General features: G+C 39.4%; 1 protein-coding gene across 5 annotated transcripts in view; it reads right to left on the bottom strand.

The window, feature by feature from the left end:
- The window catches only part of skap2 (src kinase associated phosphoprotein 2), a 277,534-nt gene that overhangs the window by 94,988 nt on the left and 154,659 nt on the right, over positions 1 to 27,887 (bottom strand). For all 5 annotated transcript variants that reach the window (XM_043689567.2, XM_043689565.2, XM_043689566.2 and 2 more), the window contains exons 5-7: positions 9,791 to 9,868; positions 8,660 to 8,743; positions 2,453 to 2,577 (exon numbers count right to left, since the gene is read on the bottom strand). In XM_043689567.2, coding sequence (XP_043545502.1) covers positions 2,453 to 2,577; positions 8,660 to 8,743; positions 9,791 to 9,868 — 287 coding nt within the window. The remainder of the gene's footprint in view (positions 1 to 2,452; positions 2,578 to 8,659; positions 8,744 to 9,790; positions 9,869 to 27,887) is intronic.

The raw sequence follows: 27,887 nt of genomic DNA, 5'->3' as shown, positions 1-27,887 counted from the left end.
AGAAAGGAAATAAATTGTATTACAACTCCAATGGAATTTTCCTACTCACCAAATGTGCAGAACACCAGCTGATCATCACCAATATACTGCTTTGTCATAAAGACAAGTTCAAGATTTCTTGGAGGCATCCACACCAAAGCACTGACAGATGATCAACTTGCTATGGTGTGATCCAGAGACCAAAGGATTGTCCTCATTACCAAAGCGATGACCAGTGTAGACAACTGCTGGATAGACTACTGGCTCATCTGCTCCACAATAGCCATCAGAAGTAGTTGAAGGCAAAGAATTAATTCAGAAAAAAGCTCAACATTGAGCAGCTTTAAGAGCCGAGCAGGCTAGTGAACATTTAACAATATCTTCACCAAAATCTCCAAAGAGTTCATTTTAATGGAGTGCAAGAAGACTGCCATTATCTCATGCCAGTAAGAAACCATCGACTACAAGACTAGGAAATACCAAGACTAGTTTGACAAGAATAACCACATCAGCTAAAACCTCAGGAGGAAAGCTTTCCATGCCTGAGACAAACAGGAGAACTCATCAATTAGCAAAGGCAAAGTTATGAAGGACAGCAAATCTTAGCAGGTCTTATACACTTAGTGGTAAGGTCCTAGGGAGTGTTGCTGAACAAAGAGACCTTGGAGTTCAGGTTCAGGTTCATAGCTCCTTATAAGTGGAGTCGCAGGTAGATAGGATAGTGAAGGCGGCTTTTGACATGCTTTCCTTTATTGGTCAGAGTATTGAGTACAGGAATTGGGAGGTCATGTTGCGGCTGTACAGGACACTGGTTAGGCCACTGTTGGAATATTGTGTGCAATTCTGGTCTCCTTCCTACGGGAGAGATGTTGTGAAACTTGAAAGGGTTCAGAAAGGATTTACAAGGGTGTTGCCAGGTTGGAGGATCTGAGCTACAGGGAGAGGCTGAACAGGATGGGGCTGTTTTCCCTGGAACGTCAGAGGCTGAGGGGTGACCTTATAGAGGTTTACAAAATTATGAGGGGCATGGGTAGGATAAATAGACAAAGTCTTTTCCCTGGGGTTGGAGAGTCCAGAACTAGAGGGCATAGGTTTAGGGTGAGAGGGGAAAGATATAAAAGAGACCGAAGGGGCAAATCTTTCATGCAGAGGGTGGTACGTGTATGGAATGAGCTGCCAGAGGATGTGGTGGAGGCTGGTACAATTGCAACATTTAAGAGGCATTTGGATGGGTATATGAATAGGAAGGGTTTGGAGGAATATGGGCCAGGTACTGGCAGGTGGGACTAGATTCGGTTGGGATATCTGGTCGGCATGGACAGGTTGGACCAAAGAGTCTGTTTCCATGCTGGACATTTTTATGACTCTATAACACCAAAATTACAGGTGTAGTGGACAGTGAATTCATTTCAATTCAAGAAGGTTACCTCAGAGTACAAGGGGATCTTGATCAGTTGGGCAAATGGGCTGAGGAGTGGCAGATGGAGTTTAATTTAGATAAATGCAAGGCGCTGCATTTTGGAAAAGCAAATCAGAGCAGGGCTTATACACTTAATGGTAAGGTCCTGGGGCGTGTTGCTGAAAAAGAGACCTTGGAGTGCAGGTTCATAGTTCCTCAAAAGTAGAGTTGCAGGTAGATAGAATAGTGAAGGAAACGTTTGGTATGCTTTCCCTTATTGGCTAGAGCATGGAGTATAGGAGTTGGGAGAAAGTAAGAACTGCAGGTGCTGGTGATTAGAGTTGACAGTGTGGTGCTGGAAAAGCACAGTTGGTCAGGCACTATCCGAGGAGCAGGAGAATTGACGCTTTGGGCAAAAGCCCTTCAGCAGGCATATAGGAGTTGGGAGGTCATGTTGCAGCTGTACAAGACATTGTTTAGGCTTCTGTTAGAACATTGCATGAAATTCTAGTCTCCTTCCTATCGGAAGGATGTTGTTAAACTTGTAAGGGTTCAGAAAAGATTTATAAAGGATGTTACCAGGGTTAGAGGATTTGAGCTATTGGGAGAGGTTGAATAGGCTGGGGCTGTTTTGCCAGGAGCATCAGAGGCTGAGGGGTGACCTTATAGAGGTTTATAACATCATGAGGGGCATGGATAGAATAAATAGACAAGGTCTTTTCCCTGGGGTGGAGGAGTCCAGAACTAGAGGGTATAGGTTAGGGGGAGGGGGGAAAAGATATAAAAGGCACCTAAGGGCCAACTCTTTCACAGAGGGTGGTGCGTGAATGGAATGAGCTGCCAGAGGAAGTGGTGGAAGCTGGTATAACCACTGCATTTAAAAGGCATCTGGATGGGTATATGAATTGGAAGGGTTTAGAGGGACATGGGCCAAGTGCTGGCAAATGGGACTAGATTAGGTTTGAATATCTGGTCGCCATGGACAAGTTGGACTGAAGGGTCTGTTTCCGTGCTGGACATCTCTATGACTCTAAGTGGTACAAATTCTATTAAATCAAATAAAAATACACAAACCTGATACAGTCGTTTATTAGGAGCAGAGAGTTCAAAACAGCAATCCTTCTTTGCATCTTTTCTGATGGTAGTTGTCAGCTGGACTGTGTAGCCATCTATGACAAAATCACCTTTTTGCTGTTTATCTGCAAATACATTATAAAACAAAGATTTCATATATTTTATCTATATGAATGGATCTCAACAATTGGTGTTAAAAATAACAGCAATGAGCCACAACATCAGACTAATATGTTCAAAGCATTACTTTGATTTAGGAGACAATGATAAGGTAGTCTTTAATGCCCATCACTAATTGCCCTCAGGGTACGGAGAGTCAATGTCATGAGTCATTTTACAGCCACACTAATTAACAGAACAAGCAATGAGTGTTCCCTCGAGATTGTTTCATGGCTTCACCATATCCTTCTAGATATCAGAGGTCACAGGCTCGTTGTTAAAGGTAATCTGGCAAACTGCTACAGGGAATCTTGTAAATGGTACAAACTACAACCAATATCTGTGGTGCTGGAAAAGCACAGCAGGTCAGGCAGTAATCAAGGAACAGGAGAATTGACGTTTTGGGCATAAGCCCATCATCAGGAATGAAGGGTTTATGCCCAAAATGTCAATTCTCCTGCCTTTCCAGCACCACACCTTTTGACTCTGATCTCCAGCATCTGCAGTCCTCACTTTCTCCTACAACCAATATCGATCAATCATAGAAGCAGGCCATGCAGTCCATCAAGTGCACACGGACCCCCGAAGAGCATCCCAACCACACCCACCACCCTACTCTATCCATGTAACCCTGCATTTCCAATGACTAACCTACCTAGCCTGCACATAGCTGGTCACTGTGGACAATTTAGTATGGCCAATCCATCCAATCTGCACATCTTTAGACTGAGAGAGAAAACCGGAGTACCTGGAGGAAACCCACGCTGACATGGGGAGAATGTGCAAGCTCCACACAGATAATCACCCGAGGCTGGAATTGAACACAGGTCCCTGGCTCTGAGGCAGCAGTGATAACCACTGAGCCACTGTGCTGCTCCTGTGAAAGGAGTGAATGTTTGGGTGATAGATACGGTGCCAATCAAGTGGGTTGCTTAGTTCTGAATGGTATCAAGTTTTTTTGAGTGTTACTGGAACTACACTCATCGCAAAGAAGAATTCCAGATGAACTACATCCTCAGGACTTAGAGGTTGCTTATGAGATAATAGATGCATTGGTGTTAATTTTTCAAAATTCCATAGATTCTGCCTATATCATGAAAGTGAAATAATAAGGATGCAAACTGATATTGATTGGTTGAGCGAGTGGTCAAAAATCTGGCAGATGAAGTACATTGTGGGAAAATATCAAGTTGTACAATTTAGAAAAAAGGGAGAAAAAGAGTATTACTTAAATGGAGATTCCAAGGTACAGAAGGGTCTAAATGTCCTACAGTATGAGTCACAAGGATACTAAGTAAATACAGCACATAATCAGGAAGGCCAATGGGACAATATAATTTGTTATTTTTACATTCAACTCCTTCATAATAAAGTTACGCTTCAGTTATTAGGGTGTTGGTGAGACCCTGTGCTGAATACTGTATGTCAATGTGTAGCATTTTGATGTCTTCATTAAGGAAGGAATGAATGTAAAGTTAGAAGTTCAGAGGTTTACTATATTGATACCTGGAATGAGTAGGTTGCCTTATGAAGATAGTTTGCACAGATTAGGCTTGTTTCCATTGGAATTCAGAACAGTGATGAGTAACTTGGTTAAAGTATATAGGATTTGGGGCGGCACGGTGGCACAGTAGTTAGCACTGCTCCCTCACAGCGCCAGAGACCTGGGTTCAATTCCCGCCTCAGGCGACTGTCTGCGTGGAGTTTGCACATTCTCCCCGTGTCTGCGTGGGTTTCCTCCGGGTGCTCTAGTTTCCTCCCACAGTCCAAAGGTGTGCAGGTAAGGTGAATTGGCCATGCTAAATTGCCCGTAGTGTTAGGTAAGGGGTAAATGTAGGGGTATGGGTGGGTTGTGCTTCGGCGGGTTGGTGTGGACTTGTTGGGCTGAAGGGCCTGTTTCCAAACTGTAACGTATTCTAATCTAATTAGATTAGATTACTTAGGGTGGAAACAGGTCCTTCGGCCCAACAAGTTCACACCGACCCGCCGAAACGCACCCACCCAGACCCATTCCCCTATATTTACCCCTGCACCTAACACTACGGGCAATTTAGCATGGCCAATTCACCTAATCTTTGGGCTGTGGGAGGAAACCGGAGCACCCGGAGGAAACCCACGCAGACACAGGGAGAATGTGCAAATTCCACATAGTCAGAGGCGGGAATTGAACCCAGGTCTCTGGCACTGTGAGGCAGTAGTGCTAACCACCGTGCCGCCCAAGATCCTTAATGATCTTGATAAAATGAATGAGGAAAAGGATGTTGCATCCTGTGGGTCAGTCCAAAACCAAGAGGTTCTGTTTTAACATTAGGGGGCACCTCTAAGGACTGAGATAAGGAGAACTTCTTTCTTGCCAAAGGTTGAGGCACTTCAGAACTCTCTACCTAAGGTGCTGAAGGTGACAGTATTATTTAATATCTGTAAGGCCAAGGTCATTAGATTCCCTTGGCTAATAAGAATTGAAGGTTATTGGGATAGTTGGGAATATGGAATCTAAAACAAACAGATTAGACATGATCTCACTGAGTGGAGTTAACTCAAGGTGTCAAATGATCTTTCTCTGCTCCCATTTTGCCTGCTTACATCCAAAACACACATCTTGTGCTTTGCAGATGGTATATTATAAAATGAAATACATGCTATTGCTCTTGGAATTGCATTGACAAATTTATTAACTGTGATTTTCCAATATGAAATAGTTTTTAAAAAGGACTAAAAACATGGGTGCCACCTGAACCACACAAGTTGGCCAAGTTTTAAGAAACCAATGTGGATTAAACTAAAGATAGTTAAACTGAAATTGGCATTTGCCTTCAATGCAATGAAACCAATCAGCCACATTCCAAGGAAAGTGCAAACAGTTCATTTGATTTACACCATGTGAATCTACATATCGCCTGCAATTATCAAGCCTGAAACATAGTTAATAGACACAGAGCATACAAATAAGTTTCTATTTCAATTGCAAATACAGAAATTGCTGGTAATGCTCAGCAGGTCTGGCAGCAGCTGTGGATAGAAATTAGAATTAATTTTTCAGGTCTGCGACCCTTGCACTCAATTATTTCAAGTTACTGTTTTTAGGTAGTACAAAGGAGAACAAAGCTCCTAGATGAAAGCACTGACTGGAAAGAAACAGAACTCGGAAATTAAAAGTTAATACAATACTCACAACGGATTACCTCCAGGAAAACAACTGCAGTCTGAGATTAAAACTTACATGAGGACGCTGATCTACACATTCTTTTATTTTCCTTTGCTTTGAACACTCTTTTTAACTCTGTACATTCGAACTTATGTGTAATATGATTGACTTTGTCTTTTTATTTTCCTGGGACTAGCAGGTAATAAAATCAATCATTCAAGAAAACCTTGTGTTTGACTCTATTACTTACAGTAAAAACTGCCAACATTTTTGATTGGATAAAACAACAGACTCACATTATAGGACTGAACCTTCTGTTGCAACCAACTGGGGCAGTTGAGAAGAGGGGTGTCATTTCATTCCTTCCCACCAGGTTGTAACAATGGCAGACAGATTTTGAGGGAACCTGGGGCAAGTTACTTACTAGAAAGTTCCTATGTTCTCACCTGCTCATCTAGCCTCAAATTGTATACATCTGGTCCAGTGAACTTTCTGTTCAACAATAATCCCCAGGATGTGGAATAGTTAGGGATTCAATGATGGTAATACCATTATATTTCAAGAGGAGATGGCTAGATTCTCTCTTATTCAAGATTGTCAGTGTTTGGCCCTTAACATCATACAAATATTATTTGCACCTTATCAGCTTAAGCCTGGAGGTTCTTCAGGTCTTGCTGCAGACAAACACAGACAGTTTTAGAATCTGAGAAGTCACAAACACTGCAACCATTAGTAAATGTCCCGACTTCTGATTTAACGATGGAGGTTAAGTAATTGAGAAGCAGGTGAACAATGGTAGAGCTTGGGAAACAATGAATGATAAAAGTAACAGCAATGCCCCAAGAGGCTGAAATGATTTGTACTGGACACCACAGCCAACCTTACAACCATATTCATTTAGGCTGGGTATTACGCCAATTGGTGAACAGCTTTCCCCAACAACCAGTGGTTTTCACTTTGCTAGGACTTTTCTCTCTCACATTTAGTCAAAAGACATCTTGTGGTAAATTCATTTCTGGAATTTGGCTGCTTTGTCCATAATTGAACCAAGGCTTTATTGAAATCTGGATTCGAGGGGCCCTGGCTGAACTCAAACCAAGCAGATTAATAAACATGTGCCCTTTGATAACACCACTTACTCAAAGTTAATTGATGAGATGGAAATTGACCAGATTAGATGTGTCCTGTTTTTCTCTAAAGGACATATCCTGACAAATTTTCCATTTTTTATTGGAAGGGGTCATGCCCGAAACGTTGATTCTCCTGCTCCTTGGATGCTGCCTGACCTGCTGTGCTTTTCCAGCAACACATTTTCAGCTCAAATTTTCCACTTTGTCAACGTTAATATACTGAACAGCTTGAATAGAGCTACAGCTAGTACTGGGCTACAAATCTTTAATATTGTAGCTGCAATGTTGTTAGGGTCGAGTCTGTTCTGCATACTTGACTATTTCTTGATACCAAGTAGACAAAGTGAACTTGTTGAAAATCAGCATCAGTGGTACTGGGGAGCATGGACAGGAGCAGAAATGGATCATCCAAGGAGCTCTTGTCACTGAAGATGAATGCAGATACGTCAACCTTGTCTTTTGCAGTAATGTGATCACTTCTGCCATCATTGAGGATCTGGATGCGCATGAAATGCCCTCCTGCTCAGTTTTTAACTGTCCGTCACTGTTCACAACTGGATGTGGTAAGATTACAGAGCCTTGACCTTAACTATTCATTAATAATTATTAATGGGGTTGTGGCTATTGGCAGCCAGTTATCGCTGCAACATTCATTTCTCAGGGTAGTGTTCCACAGTCAACAATCTTCAGCTACATCATCAACAATCTTCCCTGCATCACAAGATCAGAAGTGGGGATGCTCAATGATTATTGCATAGTATTCAACATCATTCGCAACTCCTCAAATGTTTGAAGCAGGCATCGTCCAAATGCAACAAGATCTGGCCAATGTTCAGGCTTGGATTGAGAAGTGACGAGTAACATTTGCACCACGAAAGTGCTGGACAATGACCATTTCTAACAAGACTGAAAGCAACCATCATCTGTTGATGCTCATTGATGCAACTACTGTCTAAGTCTTCTACCATTAACATCCTGGAAATTACCATTAACCAAAAACTAAACTGGACCAGCAATATAAATACAGTGGCTACGAGAGAAGGTCAGAAGCTGAGAATCCTGAGGTAAGTAACTCACCTGCATGAATGTAGATTCAACAGGAGCCAAGATGTGAGACACTATCCAGGACAAAGCAGTCTCCTTGCCTCGCAACCCATCTAATATGTTCAAAATTCATTCCCTCTACCACGGATATATGGTGGCAGCAGTGCATACCATTTACAAAGGTTCCTTTGATAGCACCTTCCAAATTGGCAACCTAAACCACCCAAAAGGAAAATACAGCAGATACGTGGGAATAACATCACCTGTAAGTTCCCTTCCATGCCACACACCATCCAAAATTGTAACTATATCACTGTTACTGATTCAAAATCCTGGAATTCCCTTCCCAATGGCATTTGTAGGTGTACCTATACCACAATACTGCAGTAGTTCAGAGTGACAACTGGCTAGCTATCCATGCCCCTTGAATGAATAATAAAAACAAAATGTGCAATCACTTTGCTCTGTCAGTAGCACACACAACTTCCATTGTTTAGTATATATTTAATCTTATGTCGCTGTGTCAATGGCTTATTAACTCTGTTACAGTTGCTTGGCGCTCTTCCATAATCCTTACTTGAATCAGGGTTGGTTATTTCACTTTAATAGAGAGTGAGGGATATCTGGGCTTAGAGGTTGCAGTTTGAACTTTGGAGTAGAATTATTGGAGCAGTTTGGCATGTTCACTGATGAAATTATATGTATGACTGTATGTAAAAGTTAAATTACCTTTTTCTGTTCCATAGTAATAGAAGACATTGTTGTTAAGTACACACCAACGTTTTTGCCATTCAGATCCAAAGAAGCTGTGATCTGTAATAGATATAAGCCAAACACTCAGTTAAAATTAGCATAAATAATGAGTTCAATCAATATCTTATTGTTATTTCAATACAATTGGAAACAGATGATTATTTAAATCTCATGAGCATTGGCACTGGTAACCAAGGGAGTTCAGAAATCAGTAAATAGGATAGGGAGAGTTGGTTTGGTGGTGGTGGTGGTGGTGGTGGGGGGTGGGGGCGAAACAACATAGATTGGGGAATCAATATCAGTCATTACATGTTCATTAGGTCATGGGGTTAAATTTTCAAAACTGCCTTCATCCACACCAGCCTCCAGAATCAAGGAAAGCAAAAGGGGCTATCCTTTCCTGTCCAAAAAATGTAGTCATGCACTCTTCCAGTTGCTGCAGGCAGGCAGCTTCTCTTTGTTCTTACTGTTGATTTGTTTTTTTTTGGAGGAACTTTGCTTTTGGAATGCAAAGGTAGATGTCTCTATTTCTCATCCACTGATGGACAAGTGCATGAGTTTCAGCTATCAATCATCTTCCTGCAAATTCAATGTTCAAACAGAAAACTAGTTTCATGACTCCATAAAATGTGGCCTGATATGCTTTTTGCCCTTCAGATGTTATGTCATCCCTGAAGAGGTTTCAGTATGTTGGCACAACTTGTTATCACAGTCCCTCTGGTTTTCTACTGCGACTGCCCTCATGTTAGGGAATAGTAATTAGCAATGTAGCTTATCACTGAAATACATTGCTGAGTGATAGTGTTTGTAAGGAAACAGAAATGTAGACATCAAACCGTTAAGGAACAGAAATAAATAGTGACACACATGGGGATTCTCAGCATGGTCACAACTGACTGTCATGATCTCAGCTTGTTCTTCAAGACTTGTTTCTCTAAAAATACATATACATAAAAAAGTTAATTAGAAAGTGAGGACACCTGCAAAATGGGCATCTGATACCAGTCGTTAAGGTGCCTGTAACATAAGAGATTGTAAAATAAGAATAATAGTCAGGGTTGTACATTAATAGCTTTTTGTTGCACACAATGCAAAACCATTGCTTACCTTTTCGGCGTTTTTCCAAATATCCAGCTTTCAGAATTTGAGTTAGTTCCTGGGCAGGTATTGGAGGGGATCGCTGAACTACACAAAACAAAGAAATTGCATATTTAAAAATAATGTTCTAAAAGGTAGTGTCTTTTTCCCCCTCATACAAATACATATACTTATTCAGAAAGTATATATTTGCATATGTACATATAACGATGTCAGTTTTAACCAGATGAAATTCAATAACAGTTTCTGATGAAACTAGAGTATTTTGCTCAGTGAACACCTGTGCTCCTTTTTAGATCATTTTGAACCAACTAGAAATAAAATGGAGGAAAGAAGCGAACACGAAGGGAAGCATAACAAGTAGGTGCAATGGCATCTTAGGCACGCAAGATGGAGCCGCTACCCACAAATAACTGCACTTAAATATGTTCCAGAGAATCTGCATGTGGAGACTGTGAATTCCAAAGGGTATGGCAAAAATATGTAATTTCTTGGCAGCCACTCCCAGAAACCATTTTAAAGAGATGTGCCCTGTGGCCCCTTTACCTTACAGTATTCATGGCCAGGTCATTCATTTCTCAATCATAGGATGAATAGCCAGGATTTCAATTTGTCTGCCATTAGCTGTAATACATATGATTACACATCCTAGGTGTAACAATTCATGAAAACCACATACCAAGGAAAATGAGCCTCATTTGATTTGTTTAAAGAAATGTATTTTTTAAAGGATAAAAAAGGCAGTTTTTGGAGAATGGGTCTGTTAGTGTTTTGAGAACTTTAACCAGAATACAAGCAGGTAATATTAATTCTGGATTGTTTCTGCAAACTACTGTTTAAGTACTTGCATGTAGTGATCTATTATTTGATGAACAGAATAATCACTATGAACCATACTGCGGTCAGCCTCATACAATTTCAATTTTTCTCCACTAATTAACACATCACACTCTAGTAAGAAATTTTACTATGATGTCAATTCCAATATTCTTCATCCACCTGGCTCCTTCCCATTGCCCTCTTTCGAACTTTACACTGTAATTGAGGTGGCATCAGCCACCTCAGTATCTCCCCATAAATTTGCATTACACTACTCTCTCAGGCACAACCATATGATTACCAAACCTGCTGGCATGAGTAGGTCTATTGTTTGGTGTAACAACTTCAATCTAACAGAGGCTGAATGTTAATTATTTGACACATCCTTCCATCTCCCCTGGATAGTGACCTGTTAACTAAATAGTGAGCCATTGTGCACTTCTGCTCTCCCTCCTACCGTTTCCTCCCAGGGTCATGGCAGCGTTTCCTCATCTCCCCCTTCTAATGCATCAATTTCCAGATTCAACAGATAGACCTCCCCCATGGTCAGTGGGATGCTACCACAAAACACCTCTCTCTCCTTCCTCATACTCCTCCAACCCATTTACAGAATTCCAAGGAAACTATTCACTCCACAACTCCCTTGTCCTGTCAACTGTTCCCAGTCATCTCAATTCTACTACACTTTCAAGCTAACCACAGAATTTAGAACACCTTCCCTTTTCATCATTGAAGAAACCAATTGCACCTTTCAAACGAAACAGAAATGTATTTGTGCTCATTTCAATTTAAGACCATAAGAACTGGGAGCACAAGTAGGCCATTCAGCAAACTGAGTTCCTTCCAACAATGAGACCACAGCTCATTTGATCATCCTCAGCTCCATTTTCCTGCCTTCTCTTACAACCCTTATCTCCTTCACTGTTTAAAAAAAACACTCTCAGCATTGAATATGCTTGATGATCAGTCCTCTACAACTGCAGTAAAGAATTCCACAGATTCACTATCTTTGGGGAGAAAAAAATTCCTCCTGATCTTTGTTTTAAATGTATGATCCCCATGTATGACCCCTTCTTCTCAGATCATGTCCTCTGGTCCTAAATTCTCCCATGAGGGGAACCACCTTTCTGCATCGATCCTGTCGGAAACTAAGGATTTTACATTGTTCAATAAGGTCACCTATCATTCTTCTAAATTCAAATAAGCTCAGCCCCAACCTATTCTACTTCTCCTTCCAAGGCAGTCACGCCATACCTAGTATCAATCCAGTGAACTTTCTCTGGACTGCCTTCAATGCTAATATATCTTTCCTCTGATAAAGGGGCGGCATGGTGGCTCAGTGGTTGGCACTGCTGTCTCACAGCATCAGGGACCCAGGTTCAATTCCTGCCTCAGGCAACTGTCTGTGTGGAGTTTGCACATTCTCCCCATGTCTGCATGGGTTTCCTCTGGCTGCTCCGGAGGAAATAAAGATCAACATCCCATTTGCCTTCTCCAGTACCCACTAAATTTGGATGTAAACTTTGCGATTCATGCACAAGGACACCCAAATGCCTCTGTTCCGGAGCTTTTTGTAGTCTTCCTTCATTTAATTGACATTCATCTCCTCTATTTTTCTTGATGTGTAAAACCTCTCAGTTTCTCACATTTATCAATATCACATTTACCAAGTTTTTGACCACTTGCTTAACTTGTCTAAATCCCTCTTAAGCACACTGCCATTCTCAACACTTGCCACCCACCTATTTTTGCGTCATACACAGGCTTGTTATCAAAGAAATCACTTTCCTCATCTAAATCATTATGATGTATATTGTAAATATTTGCACCCACAACTGACCCCTGTGACAGTCCACCAGTTACAGTTTGTATCGTGAAAATACCTCATTATCCCAATTTTGTCCTCTATTAATTCTACCTACATTAATATACTACTGTCAACACCAAGGACATTTACCTTATTAAACAGGCTAATGTGTAGAACTTTATCAAATGTTTATGAAAATCTAAATATATTACATCCACTGCTTCCCTTGGATCTATCCTACTTAATATCTCCCCAAAGAATCCTAGTAAATTTGACAGGTTTGATTTCTCCTTTGTGAATTCCGTTGATTGTGCTTGTTCACATTTCTAAATATTTTGCTATTACATTCTTTATAATAGACTCGAATATTTTCCCCAATAACAGACATTATGGTAACTGGCCTAGAACTATTCTAGGTAACCCTCTGGAATATACTATGAATTCTTGCTCACATCCACCTCAGATTTTCTAACTCTATATGAACATTCAAATTAGCCGTGATTAATGTATTATCATTTTTACACACCCTCATTATTTCTTGATCTATTCTCTGTACTACTTTATAATTTTGGAGACTAATAGACTAGTTGTGCTAGATCCTCTTTCCCTTTTCATTTCTTACAGATTCTAAATCTTCTGATCTATTATCATACTTTATTAGCCAGAGGAAAATAATCCTCTGGATTGGTTGAAAGTGCAAACTTCCCTTATTACTGTGAACTGTCATTTTAATTACTAACTTTGTTCCTACTCTGAATTTACTGCTTTTTTATCTAAATGCATATTCTGATGATATCCAATGCAAACTTTTAACTGGGCACCTTGCAAACTTATGGATTCTATATTCAGTTCAACAATTTTAGGTTATAATTTTTGGCCAATTTTGTTTCATTTTTGTTGACTTTTCAAAAATATAAATCAGTTTCTCTTTCAATCCCTATTTTTGCTTTTCAGTTGGCAGCTACACAGGATCATGTCATTCACACCTCCTCCCATCATTTGTTTTTTGTCCCATTATCACTTCCTTTAACTTCTGACAAACCGTCTGTCATTTAAAATCACCAGTCCTGCACTTTATCAATACATACACTTTTATTCTTTTTCCCCGACTCTCCTTTTACTTGCTCAAAACATGGCTAACTCTTCCCAGTTCTGATGAAATGTCTTATTCTTTCCACAGATGCTTACAGACCTACTGAATACTTACAGGATTTTGTTTTGATACCACATCTCTAGTATTTTGCTTTAGTTCAACTGTTAGGTCAAAATTATATTGGTCAAAACATGAAAAATATCAGATTTTGATTAAGAGACTGTCTACAAAAAACAAAACTCTCAAGTTAGTTATGTAAGGAATAGCTGTTGGGAAATAAGGCAACCTGCAAACAATATTACTTGTGTCAACTAATCTCCACAATGTACAAAAAGTAAAAAATATTAGTTGGTGCCAAGATGATAGAATGTCATCAACTGCTGATCTAGATGCCAAAGGGAAGTACACTTTAGCAGTCTGTTTGAACTCTACCATGTTAATGATACAGATGTAAATCTACAGATACTATTTCAAAGATCTTGAGTTTCCCTTCAACTGTGAGATTTCCTCTGACGCTCTTGATCATAATTGGTGTATCACTCTGCAGTCTTTTATGCTGGTTAAGTGCAGCTTACCTTCAGTATATCTCAGTATTAATTAGTCTTAAAAAGATCATGCTACAAGCAGGCTGAAATTTGCTTAACCAGTGCAAAAGTTACAAAATTTAATGCCCACCGGATAAAGTCTTCACCACTGGGAATTTCTGCTAATTGCACTCCTGCCTTTGGGTTTTAAAAATGAAGTTGGCTGTTCTGGATGCAAGGACACGAAATAGGTTTGAAAAGCTTTAGATGGGATTTGGATTTTATTTTACTCAAACTGATAATAGAGACAATACTGTTACGGATGTAAGTTTTCTCAGGCAGTTGAAAGTTTTGTTTTCAGATGTTTCATCACTATACTAGGTAACATTATCACTGAGCCTCCGGTGAAGCACTGGTGTTATGTCTTGCTTTCTATTGTGTGTTTTGGGTTTCCTTGGATTGGTGATGTCATTTCTGGTTCCTTAGAGGGTGGTAGATGGATTCCAAATCAATGTGCTTGTTGATAAGAGTTCCAGTTGGAATGCCATGCTTCTAGGAATTCTCACACGTCCGTCTGTTTGGCTTGTCCTAGGATGAATGTGTTGTCCCAGTTAAAGTGGTGTCCTTCCTCATCTGCATGGCAGGATACTTGTGATAGTGGGTCATGACTTTTTGTGGCTAGTTAATGTTTATGTATCCTGGTGGCTAGTTTTCTACCTATTTGTCCAATGTAGTATTTGTTACAGTTCAAGCAAGGTATTTTGTAAATGACATTTGTTTTGCTTGTCTTCTGTATATGGTCTTTTAAGTTCATTAGCAGCTGTTTTGAGGGCTACCATGATGCCAAGAAGTCCGAGTAGTCTGACAGTCATTTCCAAGATGTCTTTGATCTAGGGGAGAGTGGCGAGAGTTTCTGGACAGGTTTGGTCTGCTTGTTTGGGTTTGTTGCTTGACAGTAATTTTAAACTGACCAGACTACATTGAGAAAGCAATGCACTGCTTGCAGATAGCGACACTTACCAAAACGTGGTGGTAGACCCAACCTGACAACTAGAGAACCGAATTACAGCCTTACTCAGGAAACTTCAAAGGTTTGAGGAATTAAACAAGACAGACTTCCAAACAATGAAACCAGACAGATCCATCACAACATACTTCTATGGATAATCCAAAATTCACAAACCAGGAGCCCCCCTCAGACCCATAGTCTTGCTACCCAGAACACCAACTTACAGATTAGACAAGGAGCTACACCAAAGACTCCCACTACTCCATTAACTCCACCCAAGCATTCCTGAACACCAAAGACACCAAGATAGAAGAAGATGAAATAATGGTCTCCTTTGACGTAACAGCCCTGTTCACATCCATCAACCTGGCCAAAGAAACACTGACTACACTATTAGAAGAACCAAAGACACATACAGCAGACATCACCAACCTCATCAGCAAGGACATCATCAAGCTAGTGGACTTATGCCTTACCAGCCACTTCACTTTCAATAACAAAACCAACAGAATACCCATGGGATCTCCGATATCAGGGTTCTTAGCAGAGGCAATAATGCAGATTTGAACAAACAGCCCTGCCAACCATCCAACTGAAATTTTGGATCCGCTATGTGGATGACACCTTTGTCATCACTAAATGAAACAAATTAGAGGAAACCTTCAAGACCATCAACAATATCCTTATGGCATCAGAGGAGGAAAACAACCACAAACTGCCACTCCTGGATGACACAGTAGAACGAACAGTCAATGGGCAGCTTCAAACTAGCGTCTATAGAAAAACAACACATGCAGATCAAATACTGAACTACAAAAGCAATCATCTCAACAACCATAAATGAAGCTGAATTAGAACATTATTTCAATGAGCTACCAAACACTACAGCACAGAGGAACTATGAAGAGAAAAGGTAAACCACCTATACAGTGCATTCAAAAAGAACGGGTACCCAATGAGCACAGTCCGCCGATTTCTCAGTAACAAACCCAAACAAGCAGACTAAACACGTCCAGAAATGTTAGCCACTCTCCGCTACATCAAAGACATTTTGGAAGTGATTGCCAGAGTACTCAGACCTCTTAGCATCATGGTGGCCCACAAACCCACCAACACACTAAAACAGCTGCTAATGAACTTGAAAGTCCCTATACAGACAACAAGCAAAACTAATGTTATTTACAAAATACCTTGCATGAACTCCAACAAACAGTACATTGGACAAACAGGCAGAAAACTAACCACCAGAATATATGAACATGAACTAGCCACAAAAAGACATGACCCACTATCACTAGCATCCTTACATACAGACAAGGAAGGACACCACTTTGACTGAGAAAAAGTGAGGGCTGCAGATGCTGGCGATCAGAGTGTGGTGCTGGAAAAGCACAGCAGGTTAGGCAGCATCCAAGGGGCAGGAGAATCGACAGTTCGGGCATAGGTCCTTCATCAGAGATTGATGGTGAGTCCTGATGAAGGGATTATGCCAGAAATGTCAATTCTCCTGCTACTCAGATGCTGCCTGACTTGCTGTGCTTTTCCAGCACCACACTCTTGACCACTTTGGCTGGAACAACATATCCATCCTAGGACAAGCCAAACAGAGACACGCACAAGAATTCCTGGAAGCATGGCATTCCAACCGAAATTCTATCAACAAACACATCGATTTGGATCCCATTTACCACCCTCTGAGAAAAAGAACCATAAATGACATCACTAACACAAGGAAACCCAAAATACATAATAGAAAACAAGACATAACACCAGCACTTCACCGGAGGCTCACTGATGATGTTACCTAATATGGTGACAAAACATCTGAAAATGAACCTTCCAGCTCAGCTAGCAAATGTACGTTCAGAATCTTAACCTGAGCTACAAATCTTCTCAAAACTCGCTATGACAATATTATTAGAAAAGTCTTTAAAAATGAATTTGTTGCCTAAAATCGGATCAGGGATGATATGATGATATGATGATTAAAACAGCTTGTTGATCTGATAGAATTATTTTCATCTTTTGAACAAAACTTGAAGTTATGCTTAAACATAAGGACAATTTTAAAACAAAGCTTATAAGAAAAATTAAGTCTTCAAACTCAACCCATTTACATTGATACATACCTGACTTTGTATTGGCAATGCACAAATAAGTTTGAGTAGAAACTCAGTGAATGAAATTATTTTTAGAAATGGGCCTAATCAGACAACCGCTCACAAAGAGGAGACTACATCAAATGTGTCAAAAACATACATTTAGGTCAGAGAACCCCATCAAAAACAAAAATTGATAAAGCCACAATCTATTAAATCTGTTCCTGGACACACCACATAAACTAAAAGCAAAATACCGCAATTACCAGGAACTGAAGAAACAGAAACCGCTGAAGAAACTAAGCAGGTCTGCCAGCATGTGTGGAGAGAGAAACAGAGTTCACATTTTGAATTTGATAATTACACTTTTCCAGAGGAGTCACAGACTCAAAGCATTAACCCTGGATACATCACGCTGTCTTGAGTGGAATTATGATCCCAATACAGTTGTACTCAAAGCTTTCATCTTATATTTCAATGATTTTGACATGACTCTTCAGGCGTTTCTTCACCTTGTTGTTACATTGTATTTATATAGATACAGACTATATCGAAGATTAGTAATTTTTCTTTTTCCTTCTTTGAACCAGTAACAAGCATGAAGGATATTCACAAAAGCTAACACAATATAGCCTATACAGACACTTCATGGATTGCAAACAGGTTCCATCCGCAAGTTAATTTCTCGGCAAGTTGGAACACAATGCAAGACAGTATGAAATAGCCATCTATAAGAATAGGAAATGTTCATATGCCAAATCTTTAAAATTACACGCCTGTGTGGGATTGTATTCATAGATTAGATGAGATTTAGATTACTTACAGTGTGGAAACAGGCCCTTCAGCCCAACAAGTCCACACCGATCCTCCGAAGAGCAACCCACCCAGACCCATTCCCTTACATTTATCCCTTCACCTAACACTACGGGCAATTTAGCATGGCCAATTCACCTAACCTGCACATTTTTGGACTGTGGGAGGAAACCGGAGAACGCAGAGGAAACCCACGCAGACACGGGGAGAATGTGCAAACTCCACACAGACAGTTGCCCGAGGCTGGAATTGAACCCGGGTCTCTGGCGCTGTGAGGCAGCAGTGCTAACCACTGTGCCACCGTGCCGCCTCATAAGTAGGAGTGCTCGTAAGTTGGACATTCATACAGAGAACCCCTGTATATTAATTGTGATTAGTCATAGTGTACTATTATAGACTTTTGTCATATGATTTATAATTTTTGATCAAAACTATGGAAGAGGATAGGTCAAGGCATCGGAGTTTGCATACAACAGTGACTTCAAGAGAAGGGATTTGCTCACTCAATGTAACAATTATAAAATCAACTAAATCCCAATCTTCTGACTTTATTTGTTGATGGGGCTATTGCTTCATCACCTGTACCTTTGTCAAGATTATTGTAGTCAAGATTATTGTATTAAACGTGTTTTTAAGTTATCAGCTGTCAAAACAATGAGAAAACATGCACTTATATTGGACAAGACATCTGCTTTGTTGTCAGATAATGCTGAATTCCTCTTAAAACAAATTTAGCTACAGGTTACCAATTTTACATTTTCTTAATTGCATCTTAATTGATAATTAATGATCAGATGTCACAGCACCAACATTGAAAGGTATTTAATTATGTATTCCATCCATCCCATTGTTCCCTCTCCCTCAAATCTTAATTCTTCTAAATGAAATGTGCAGCATATCACACTGACCAATTTTGCATTGTTTCTTATAACCCTTTACTAAATGTCATTTTACCGTATTATAAGTTTAGTTTATGAAAAGCAACACGTTACATCAAATGAGTTCACTCATCAATTCAATTATTTTTGGAAGTGCATTTCTCACTGATGTAATGTCTACGTAATTATAGTACTTATCTGATACATAAGATAGCCAATGCTACCTTTATAAAATGGATATAGAATGCCGTGGGAAATCACACGACAGCTAGTAGCTTCACTTCAGCCAGTCCAAAAGCGTGGCACTGGAAAAGCTCAGGTCAGGTAGCATCCAAGGAGCAGCAGAGTTCATGTTTTGGGAATAAGCCATTCATCAGGATTCCTTGATAATTTGAGAAACTCTTGGACAAGAGGTCGTCTTAAAGGTGTGAGAATTTGAAGCTTCTGAGATGACAGGATACTGAAAGAAATTCCATAATAATTTACTTTGCTTTATGAAATAAGAATTTCTTGTGGTTAAGTTAATAGGCTTTTAAGTTTTGATCAGAATAAGACAGGCTGAGAGACACTATTTTCACCAGAACTCTGAGAAACATGATCAGAGATAGTTCTTAACAGGAGGATGAGATAAACAAAACAGCTTGCACTGATTGCATTTAAAGTACTAAGTGCATAGCTTAATTGCATTTCCACATATAAAAGTTACTTGAACTATCACATTCAGATTACAAACTCAAGGGTCAGATAGTCAGTGTTGTGGAATCTCTGTGGAACCAGATTCTAGTATCGTCAGCACCAAAGAAGAGTGCAGGCAGAGAGCCTAGAGCCTGCAGCTTGCACTCCAATCTGAAATCCTCTACTGGTCAGCAACTTGTAGCTATCTTGACAATTTTCATGCAGTCAAGCCAAAACCTCATGAACAGTTTGTTCGTAGACCTTTGGAAGAACCCCAAACCATAGTCTATTTCAGGAGCCTTTTGAAAAATAACCTTAGGCAACACTGACCCACCAATAACTACCATTTACGTCCTGCATGTGAGCTCATGGTATTTCTATCTCAGTGTACATACTGCATAAAGTCAAGGAATTGATCTTGTTTTGTGCTATACCTGACTACTTTCTTGACCACCACACAGTCCTTGTGGAGATGAAGATCCATATTCATAATGAGGATACTTTCCATTGTAATGTGTGGTACCACTACCAAATTGAATAGATTTCATACAGATCTCGAAATTCAAAACTGGACATCTGGAAGGGCTATGGCCACCAGTACAATTGTATTTGATAACAGTCTGTAAAGTCCTGGCCTAGCGTCTATCCCATTGCACCATTACTATCAAGTGAGAGGATCGACCCTGGTTCAGGACAGAAGCGAAGCTGAAAGAGTGATGAGAGCTGACAGTAGGACACAATGGATGGGCTGGAGTGAAAGCAACAAATGCACCTATAAAAGTAACTTGTTGAGGACAAGCTCAGGTAGGATTTTCTTTCATGTTGGTCCCTCACCATAAGACTCATTGTCCGCCATTCACTGAAAGCATGGCCATTCTGATAATCCTCAACTCCACTTTTCTGCCTTATCCCCACAACCTCGAATTCCCTTAATGAATAAAAATCTGTCTATCTCAGCCCTGAATATGCTTAACAACCCACCTACATTAGCCCTCTGTGATAAATAATTCCACAGATTCACCCTGAGGGGGTAATTCCTCCTCATCTGTCTTAAGTGGGTGACTCTTTACTCTTCCTGAAGAAGGGCTTATGCCCGAAACGTCGATTCTCCTGTTCCCTGGATGCTGCCTGACCTGCTGCGCTTTTCCAGCAACACATTTCCGACTCTTTACTCTAAACTCAACCCTCAGGCGTGGACTCCCTCACAAAAGGGGAATAACCTCGCTCTATGCACAGTCAAGCCCCATTTTAGTTTTATGCATTAAGATAAGGTCTCATCTCATTTTTCTAAACACTAATGACAGCAAGACCAACCTACTCAACCTCTCCTTATAGAAAATCCCTTCACAATCAGAGTCAACGTAATGAACTTTCTCTGGACTGCTCCCAATGACAACTCTCCAAACTTAAGCAGAATGCATCCCCCAAAACAGATTTCACAGGGTGATTGGGCCGGGTGCATTGCTATTGTTTCCAGCATGTAGATTGATGCTGGGTGGGTTCATTAGGTTTCATTCTTTTTTAACACTATGGCAGTTTGATAGGCCATTTCCATGGACATATTAGTCATTCACCTTGCTATTTTTCTGGAGTTACATGGAGGCCGGTAAAGTCTGCAAATTTCCTCATATAATGCTCCAGATGAGTTTTTATGAGTTAATTTCCTCCTCGTCATTACTGGGACTAGCTTTGATTCTAAATTTCTTCTTTGTTTTAAATTCCACCAATTGCTGTAAACTCGTGACCCCAGACCATTAGCCTTGGCTTATGTTTCCTTGTTTGCCAGAGACTAACACAAAATCACCTCTTCCCAGCTCCTGTCTTGTGCCTTGCAAATAGTGGACAGGCTTTGAGACGACAGAGCATGAGCTACAAAACACTGAATACCCAGCCTCTGATCTGCACTGACAGCCACAGTCTTGCCAATGATAACCACAGAATGTTGTTTGATGGGGATTGGGTAATGGTAAAGCACTTCAAGTGTAAGGAGATATAGTTAGATTCTCTTGTTAGAGGTGGTCATTGCCTAGTTCTTTTGCAGCATGAATGCTATTCATTATCTAAGGGCCCAAGGCCTGAATGTGTGCATCTTTTGTTGCATGCAGGCCCAAACCACTTCAGTACAAGAGATGAGCATGGTAATGAACACTGAAGTGGAATTATCGTAGCAGCCGCTGCCTGCAAAATTAAAATGGATGAGCTGGCAACACGCCATCAAATCATGAACACAAAGCTGAGAAGATAATAAATAGGTCTGCAGAGATATTCTTCACTACAAGCTGGTGTCAGCTCATATTTTTGGTGTTGTTTTGTCAGAATGTAATCTATGGACTTCAACTTCTTCAAAACAAAAAAAAAATAATTCTCTAAATTACAGTCATAGTTACAAATTATAGCAAATCAACAGTGCAACAATTGCCTACTTAGCCCAAATGAACTATTCCAGTATTTATATTCCACACATTATGACTGTCTCTTTATTCCTTCAATTTTTTTCTCACTTCTGTATACTTTAAGCACCCCTTTAACTGCAGCAAAGCAAAAAGCTTTAACAGCTCCCAATGGAAGCACAGTCTTAGCACTCTCAAAATGTCTCCTTTTTCAACTGATCTGTTTCAGATTATAAACTTTATACCACCTTGTTTTAGACTCACCCAAAGAGGACACAATTTCTCTTTATTGAGGTCCTTCAAGAAATATCTGTATCTTAACGCACCAGAAACAGACACAATGGATTTTAATGGTTTTAAACTAAAGGTAAAGCTTTTCCTATTTAAATCTCGATCAATATTTAACAAAAGGTGCACCAAACATGCATGGATAATAGATTAACATAGTTGGCCCTGCTGTCTGAAATAGTCATGGAGGAAGAACCAGCTATATGATGATAGAATCTTATCAAGCCTTTCACAAAAATAAACCTGCAGAGGAAACATATTGCACGTGATTTGCATAACGTACAAGAAATACAAGTACAAGGAACATGATGTCATATATATTAATTGTACATACACATCAAATACATTTCAGCATTAAAAGCTTGTTGAATATCTCCAGCATGGAGGTTATCCAATCTCTGAAGGAAAGGGTTAGCTCTGCTGGGCAAAATCAACCGATTATAGTATGACAATTCCTCATGGGCTGACTTAACAACATCTTGGCTATTCAAAGACCAAACATAATTCCAAATAGAGTCAAAGGAAATTTTTTCTGCAACAATTGGCAAAGTTTATATAATCTATTTACAAATGAAACTACTACTGTACCCTTTCCCATTGAAAGAGGATATTTCATGAAACAAAATAGTGACTGCACATGACTACACAGATCAATCATTTACCGTCAGACAGTAGAACAATAAACTAAAAAGGTTTTGTATATTTAATGGATTGTTGTTTTCCAACAACAACTTCATCAATAGGGTCATAGAGTCATACAGCACTAAAACAGACCCTGCAGTCCAACTCGTCCATGCTGACCAAATATCCTAAATTGATCTTGTCCCATTTGCCAGAATTTGGCCAATATACCTCTAAATCTTTCTTATTCATATACTCATCCAGGTGCTTTTTGAATGCTGTACTTGTAACTAGCTTCCACCACTTCCTCTGGCAAGTCATTCCATTTACACACCACCCTCTGTGAAAACATTGCTCCTCAGGTCCCTTTTAAATCTTACTCCTCTCACCTTAAACCTGTGCCCTCTAGCTTTGGATTCCTCTACCCTATGGAAAAACATTGACTATTCACCCTATCCATGTCCTTCATGACTTTATAAACTCCTCAGCCTCCAATGCTCAAGGGAAAATAGCCCCAGCCTATTCAGCCTCTCCCTATTGCTCAACTCTCAATTCTGGCAATACTCTTGTAATCTTTTCTGAACCCTTTCAAGTTTGACATCTTTCTTATATCAGGGAGACCAGAACTGAATGTAGTATTTGAAAAGTGGCCTAACCGAAATCCTGCACAGCCACAACATGACACTTTAACTGTTATATGCAATGCACTGATCAATAAAGGCAAGCATGCCAAACGCCACCTTCATCACTCTATTGATCTCAACCTCCATTTCCAAGGAACTATGCAACTGCTCGCCTCGGTCCCTTTGTTCGAGAACACTCCCCAGAGCCCTATCATTACCTGACTAAGTTCTGCTCTGATTTGCCTCAAAATGCAGCACCTCACTTATATCTAAATTAAACTCAATCTGCCACACCTCAGCCCATCTGATCAAGATCTCATTGTACTCTCAGATAACCTATTTCACTGTCCACTATACCACCAATTTAGGTGTCATCTGCTAACCATACCTCCTAAATTCACATCCAAATAATTTATATAAACAACAAAAAATAGTGGACACACATCCAACCCTTCCAGTACCCCACTAGTCACAGACTGCCAGTCTGAAAAACAACCCTCCACCACCACCATCTATCTCCTACCTTCCAGCCAATTTGTAGTCAATTGGCTAGCTCCCCTTGATTCCATGTGCTGCAATCTAAGCAGTCTACCATGGTGAACCTTGTCAAACACATTAGTAAGTCCACATAGACAATGCCTACTGCTCGGCCTTCAATCTTTTTTGGCACTTCTTCAACAACTCCATCAAGTTAGGGAGACAATTTCTCCTGCACAAAGCCACCTTGACTATCTCTATTCAGTTCATGCCTTTCCAAATGCATGTAAATCCTGTCCCTCAGAAAGCTCTCGAACAACTTACCCACCACTAATCAGTTTACAGACATGCATGACCAAATTTGGTTTTGGACCAGACCACCAGATGCCAAAGCCTCAACCAGCCTGAAGTGCACAAATTGGAATTACAAAATACAATGAATTTAGCAGAGTTATACAATAGAATTGCACGTGTCTAAAATCCACAAAGCCAGTACTAATGACAACAAAAATCTTCAACCATACTGTTCCCAATTTCAATAATATTAACAAATATTTATCCCGGTCCCCTCCATCCCACCTCTCCAAAAAATGTTTCCATGGTCTCAAAGATTTTGATTTATTTTAATACATGCTTCGATGATACTAGAAAGTAAAAATCCACAGAGAACTAAATACCCATTGATCACCAATGGGTAAAGGCCTAATGTATGATATCCTTGCTTAAGTTGCTATTGTTTCACCTGAATAGTGAGTCTATTCAATCATGAAGGACATTCTACTTTGCCAGATATGGTGTAAATGCTCATGTGTCTAGCTTGCCAAAGTACTGCTATTAATACTCAAATAATTGTGATCTGGGCAAGATAACGAAGCGGTTGGCCCTTGTTAAAGACACTGAAACCACTTGTAGCTCTCTTGTTGACCAGCTAACAACAAAATAATGATTATATTTTTTAAAATAATTTAAAACCAGCAACTTAACTTTAGTGCAACTGTATCACAAATAAACCTTCAGCATGTAAGAAATGCTTTTCTCCAAATGTTAAATTAATAAATTTCAGGATTTTATCATTAAATTCAATAAGCATTATAACAATCTCTTAAAATCCACACAGCAACATGGCATCCATTCCAAACAGAATGGACACTTTGTTTTGCATCTAAAGTCAGGTCTTAAAATGTCTACAGCAAAGCATTAATATGAATACTGAATACTTTAGACAGTATGGTTCATGGTCCAGCATACCGGTTATACAAACATTAGCACATGTTCTATCAATTTTGTTCTAAGTAGCAGATAAGTAATCAATATTTTCAGGAGTTGCTAAATCCTCAATAAAACCACTTGTTCAATGAGAGAAGTGTTTGCTCAATCTGTATAGTTAATCCCTCTTCATCTAACTGAGCTCTCTATTTATTCAAAACTCTTGCAAACCTTGCTGGAGCAGATTAGCTCATCTTTGCATGCTAAACATGCTTTGACAATTTAAGCACCACATAACTGTCAGGGGATTTTTCTTGGACATCAGTCTGTTCTTTAGGAATCAGCACCACACAATTCGGAAATCCAAACGTTCCATCTCAGACCCATATCTTTATAACAACGTGATGCTGAAGTTGTACTCAACAATTAGTTTTTTTTTGAGTTAGTGCACAACTGTAAAATTACAGATTAGATTTAGGTAAATTTCTACTCACCCAGGAAAAAATAAATATACATTAGTAACTACAATTGGATGATCTTCACTACTATTCCAGGTATGATCAAAATATTTCCCAAATTCTAACTATCAAAATTTTCATTCAACAATTCAACTTTGTAAAATCATAGTCAGGATTTCATGTTAAATTTCTGGTTGGTGTGTTTTTTTGTACACTTCAAGATAAGATCCTCAATGATCATTGTGCCAGACAATAATTGCTGCATGTCTTTTCAGTATTTAAGATTAGATATTGAAGTATGATAGTTCGTCTCGGTCTGTACAACATTTCTTCACTGCTTTCAGTAAATTAGTAGTTCCTGGAAATAAAAACAAAGATTGCTGTTTTTCCTTCAGTACAACAGATAGAGAGCACATAGCTCCCAAGAGGACATTTGAAGCCAACGCATCACAGTGTATATTGGAAGAAGATGTAGGTGCCAGCACTTCAATTGGCCAATAAGCAGATTCAGATTTCAGGTGAAACATTGTTTTTTTTAATTCCACAATACCAGTGTCTTTTAGAAAAAGGTGAAAACAGAAGAAGCACACCACTAGGAAGGTAAAAACCAACATTTTAATTCAAGCCAATTGATTGTTTCCTCTTAGTTTATTTTTTCACGTTATACCTGATGTGTTGTGATCATACTAAAAAGGGACCATCTGTATTCAACTTCTAAGATCTGATTTTATTACCCAAGACATTTCATGGACTAAAAATGGCTTTAAAAAGGGCAAATATTGACCTAAAATAGCTATTGATTACCTTACCAGCTTCAGTCAAATCAGTAAACAACAATCAGAGTTGCAATTAACGGAGTTATAAAACTCACTGAACTTAGATCCAAACCTTATGGTTGATACACACACATCTGGAAATCACAGCCATAGAGTCATGCATTGGGATGAAAGTTATCTGCAGGTAATAAAAAGTTTTAAAAAGGCAATAGAACTAGAATCTGGCGTACAAACTGAAATGCATATCATTTTCTTTTGAGCAACAAGACACTTACAAGAAAAAAAATGTGTTTCTGGGAAGAACTAGAAGACACTCACTCCTTCTCTCTCTAAATCTTGAAGTCAATGCCAATAAAACCAACAATCTGGAAAAATAACAATTCACCAAGAGCTCAAGGAAGTGTAAGTATCTCCATTGCTGAAGAAACAAAACAAAAGCTAAACAGTTGGGACTCAGGTCATTCTCACAACTCAACGACCCTAAGAACTTTGAACTGTGCTTGTCTTTACCTTCCTATTTGTACTCAACATCCACCCTATGCCCATATCTAAGCGAGAGTCTGATGTTGCACGTTTATTCTTTTTTCACATTAGTTGGTAATAAAATTCCACTTACATTCAAGAGAACCTTGTAACTTGGCTTCTTTATTTTGATCTAGTTAATTATATTTCAATTCAAGTGTGATAGCTACATGCTATAAATGAAATAAACACATTTGTTGTGAGCATCTGAAAGAAATAAAAATGGAGGAGCCTATTCACCCTCCTTACTAGGCAGAACAGATGGCAACAAAATGCTGTATCAACTAAGTCAGTTACAGCAAAAGCCACGAGAAGTTTGAAAATGATCACAAGACAAATGATAAGCAATGGAAACTTAGCTCAAACTTTCAACATTTCTCCCTGTAACATTAAAATGTAAGGCTTCCTGATTTGAAAGAGTGTGCAGCAAGAGAATTGTGGGTGAAGGAGGAGATGGAAAGATAAGAATTGACAGGTACATGGCTTCAAGAAGAAATTACAGGGAACAGTGTTCCGTGCATTTGCTATCTTGCCATTCTAGATGGTAGTGGCCACATGTTTAGAGGTTGCTATCAAAGGAGCCTGGGTGAATTGCTTCCTTTTTGGAAGGTTGAGAGAAAGAAAATTTCCAGAACAAGTAGCCATGTGGAGGAAAAGATGATGACTAGGTTCAGCTGCCAGTGGTGGTTCATAAAGTTTAATAGGCATGTCAAAAGACAGAATCTCAACTGAACAAAGGACAATTCATTGAAAAATTACATAACCACAGAAGCCATACCAAGTTTTATGGTGAATTATTTTGCTACTCCCATCTTTGATATAATAGACTTTCAAATGTTTTATATGGGATTTTATGAAACAAAATTTGGCAATGAATCATAAGGAAATATTAGGGATGATGACAAAATGTCTAGTCAAAGAGTTAGGTTACAAGGAGTATTTTAGTGACAGAATAACAGTAGAGACACAAAAAGATTTAGGCAAGAGAGTTCTTGCATTCAGTGCCATTGCAGCTAAAGACAGAGGTT

This window comes from Chiloscyllium plagiosum, unplaced genomic scaffold (genome assembly GCF_037043375.1).
Source record: "Chiloscyllium plagiosum isolate Xiang-an unplaced genomic scaffold, Cpla_swu_hap1 HiC_scaffold_5, whole genome shotgun sequence".
Classification (NCBI taxonomy): Eukaryota; Metazoa; Chordata; class Chondrichthyes; order Orectolobiformes; family Hemiscylliidae; genus Chiloscyllium; species Chiloscyllium plagiosum.
This window is presented reverse-complemented; position numbering and strand designations above follow the sequence as displayed.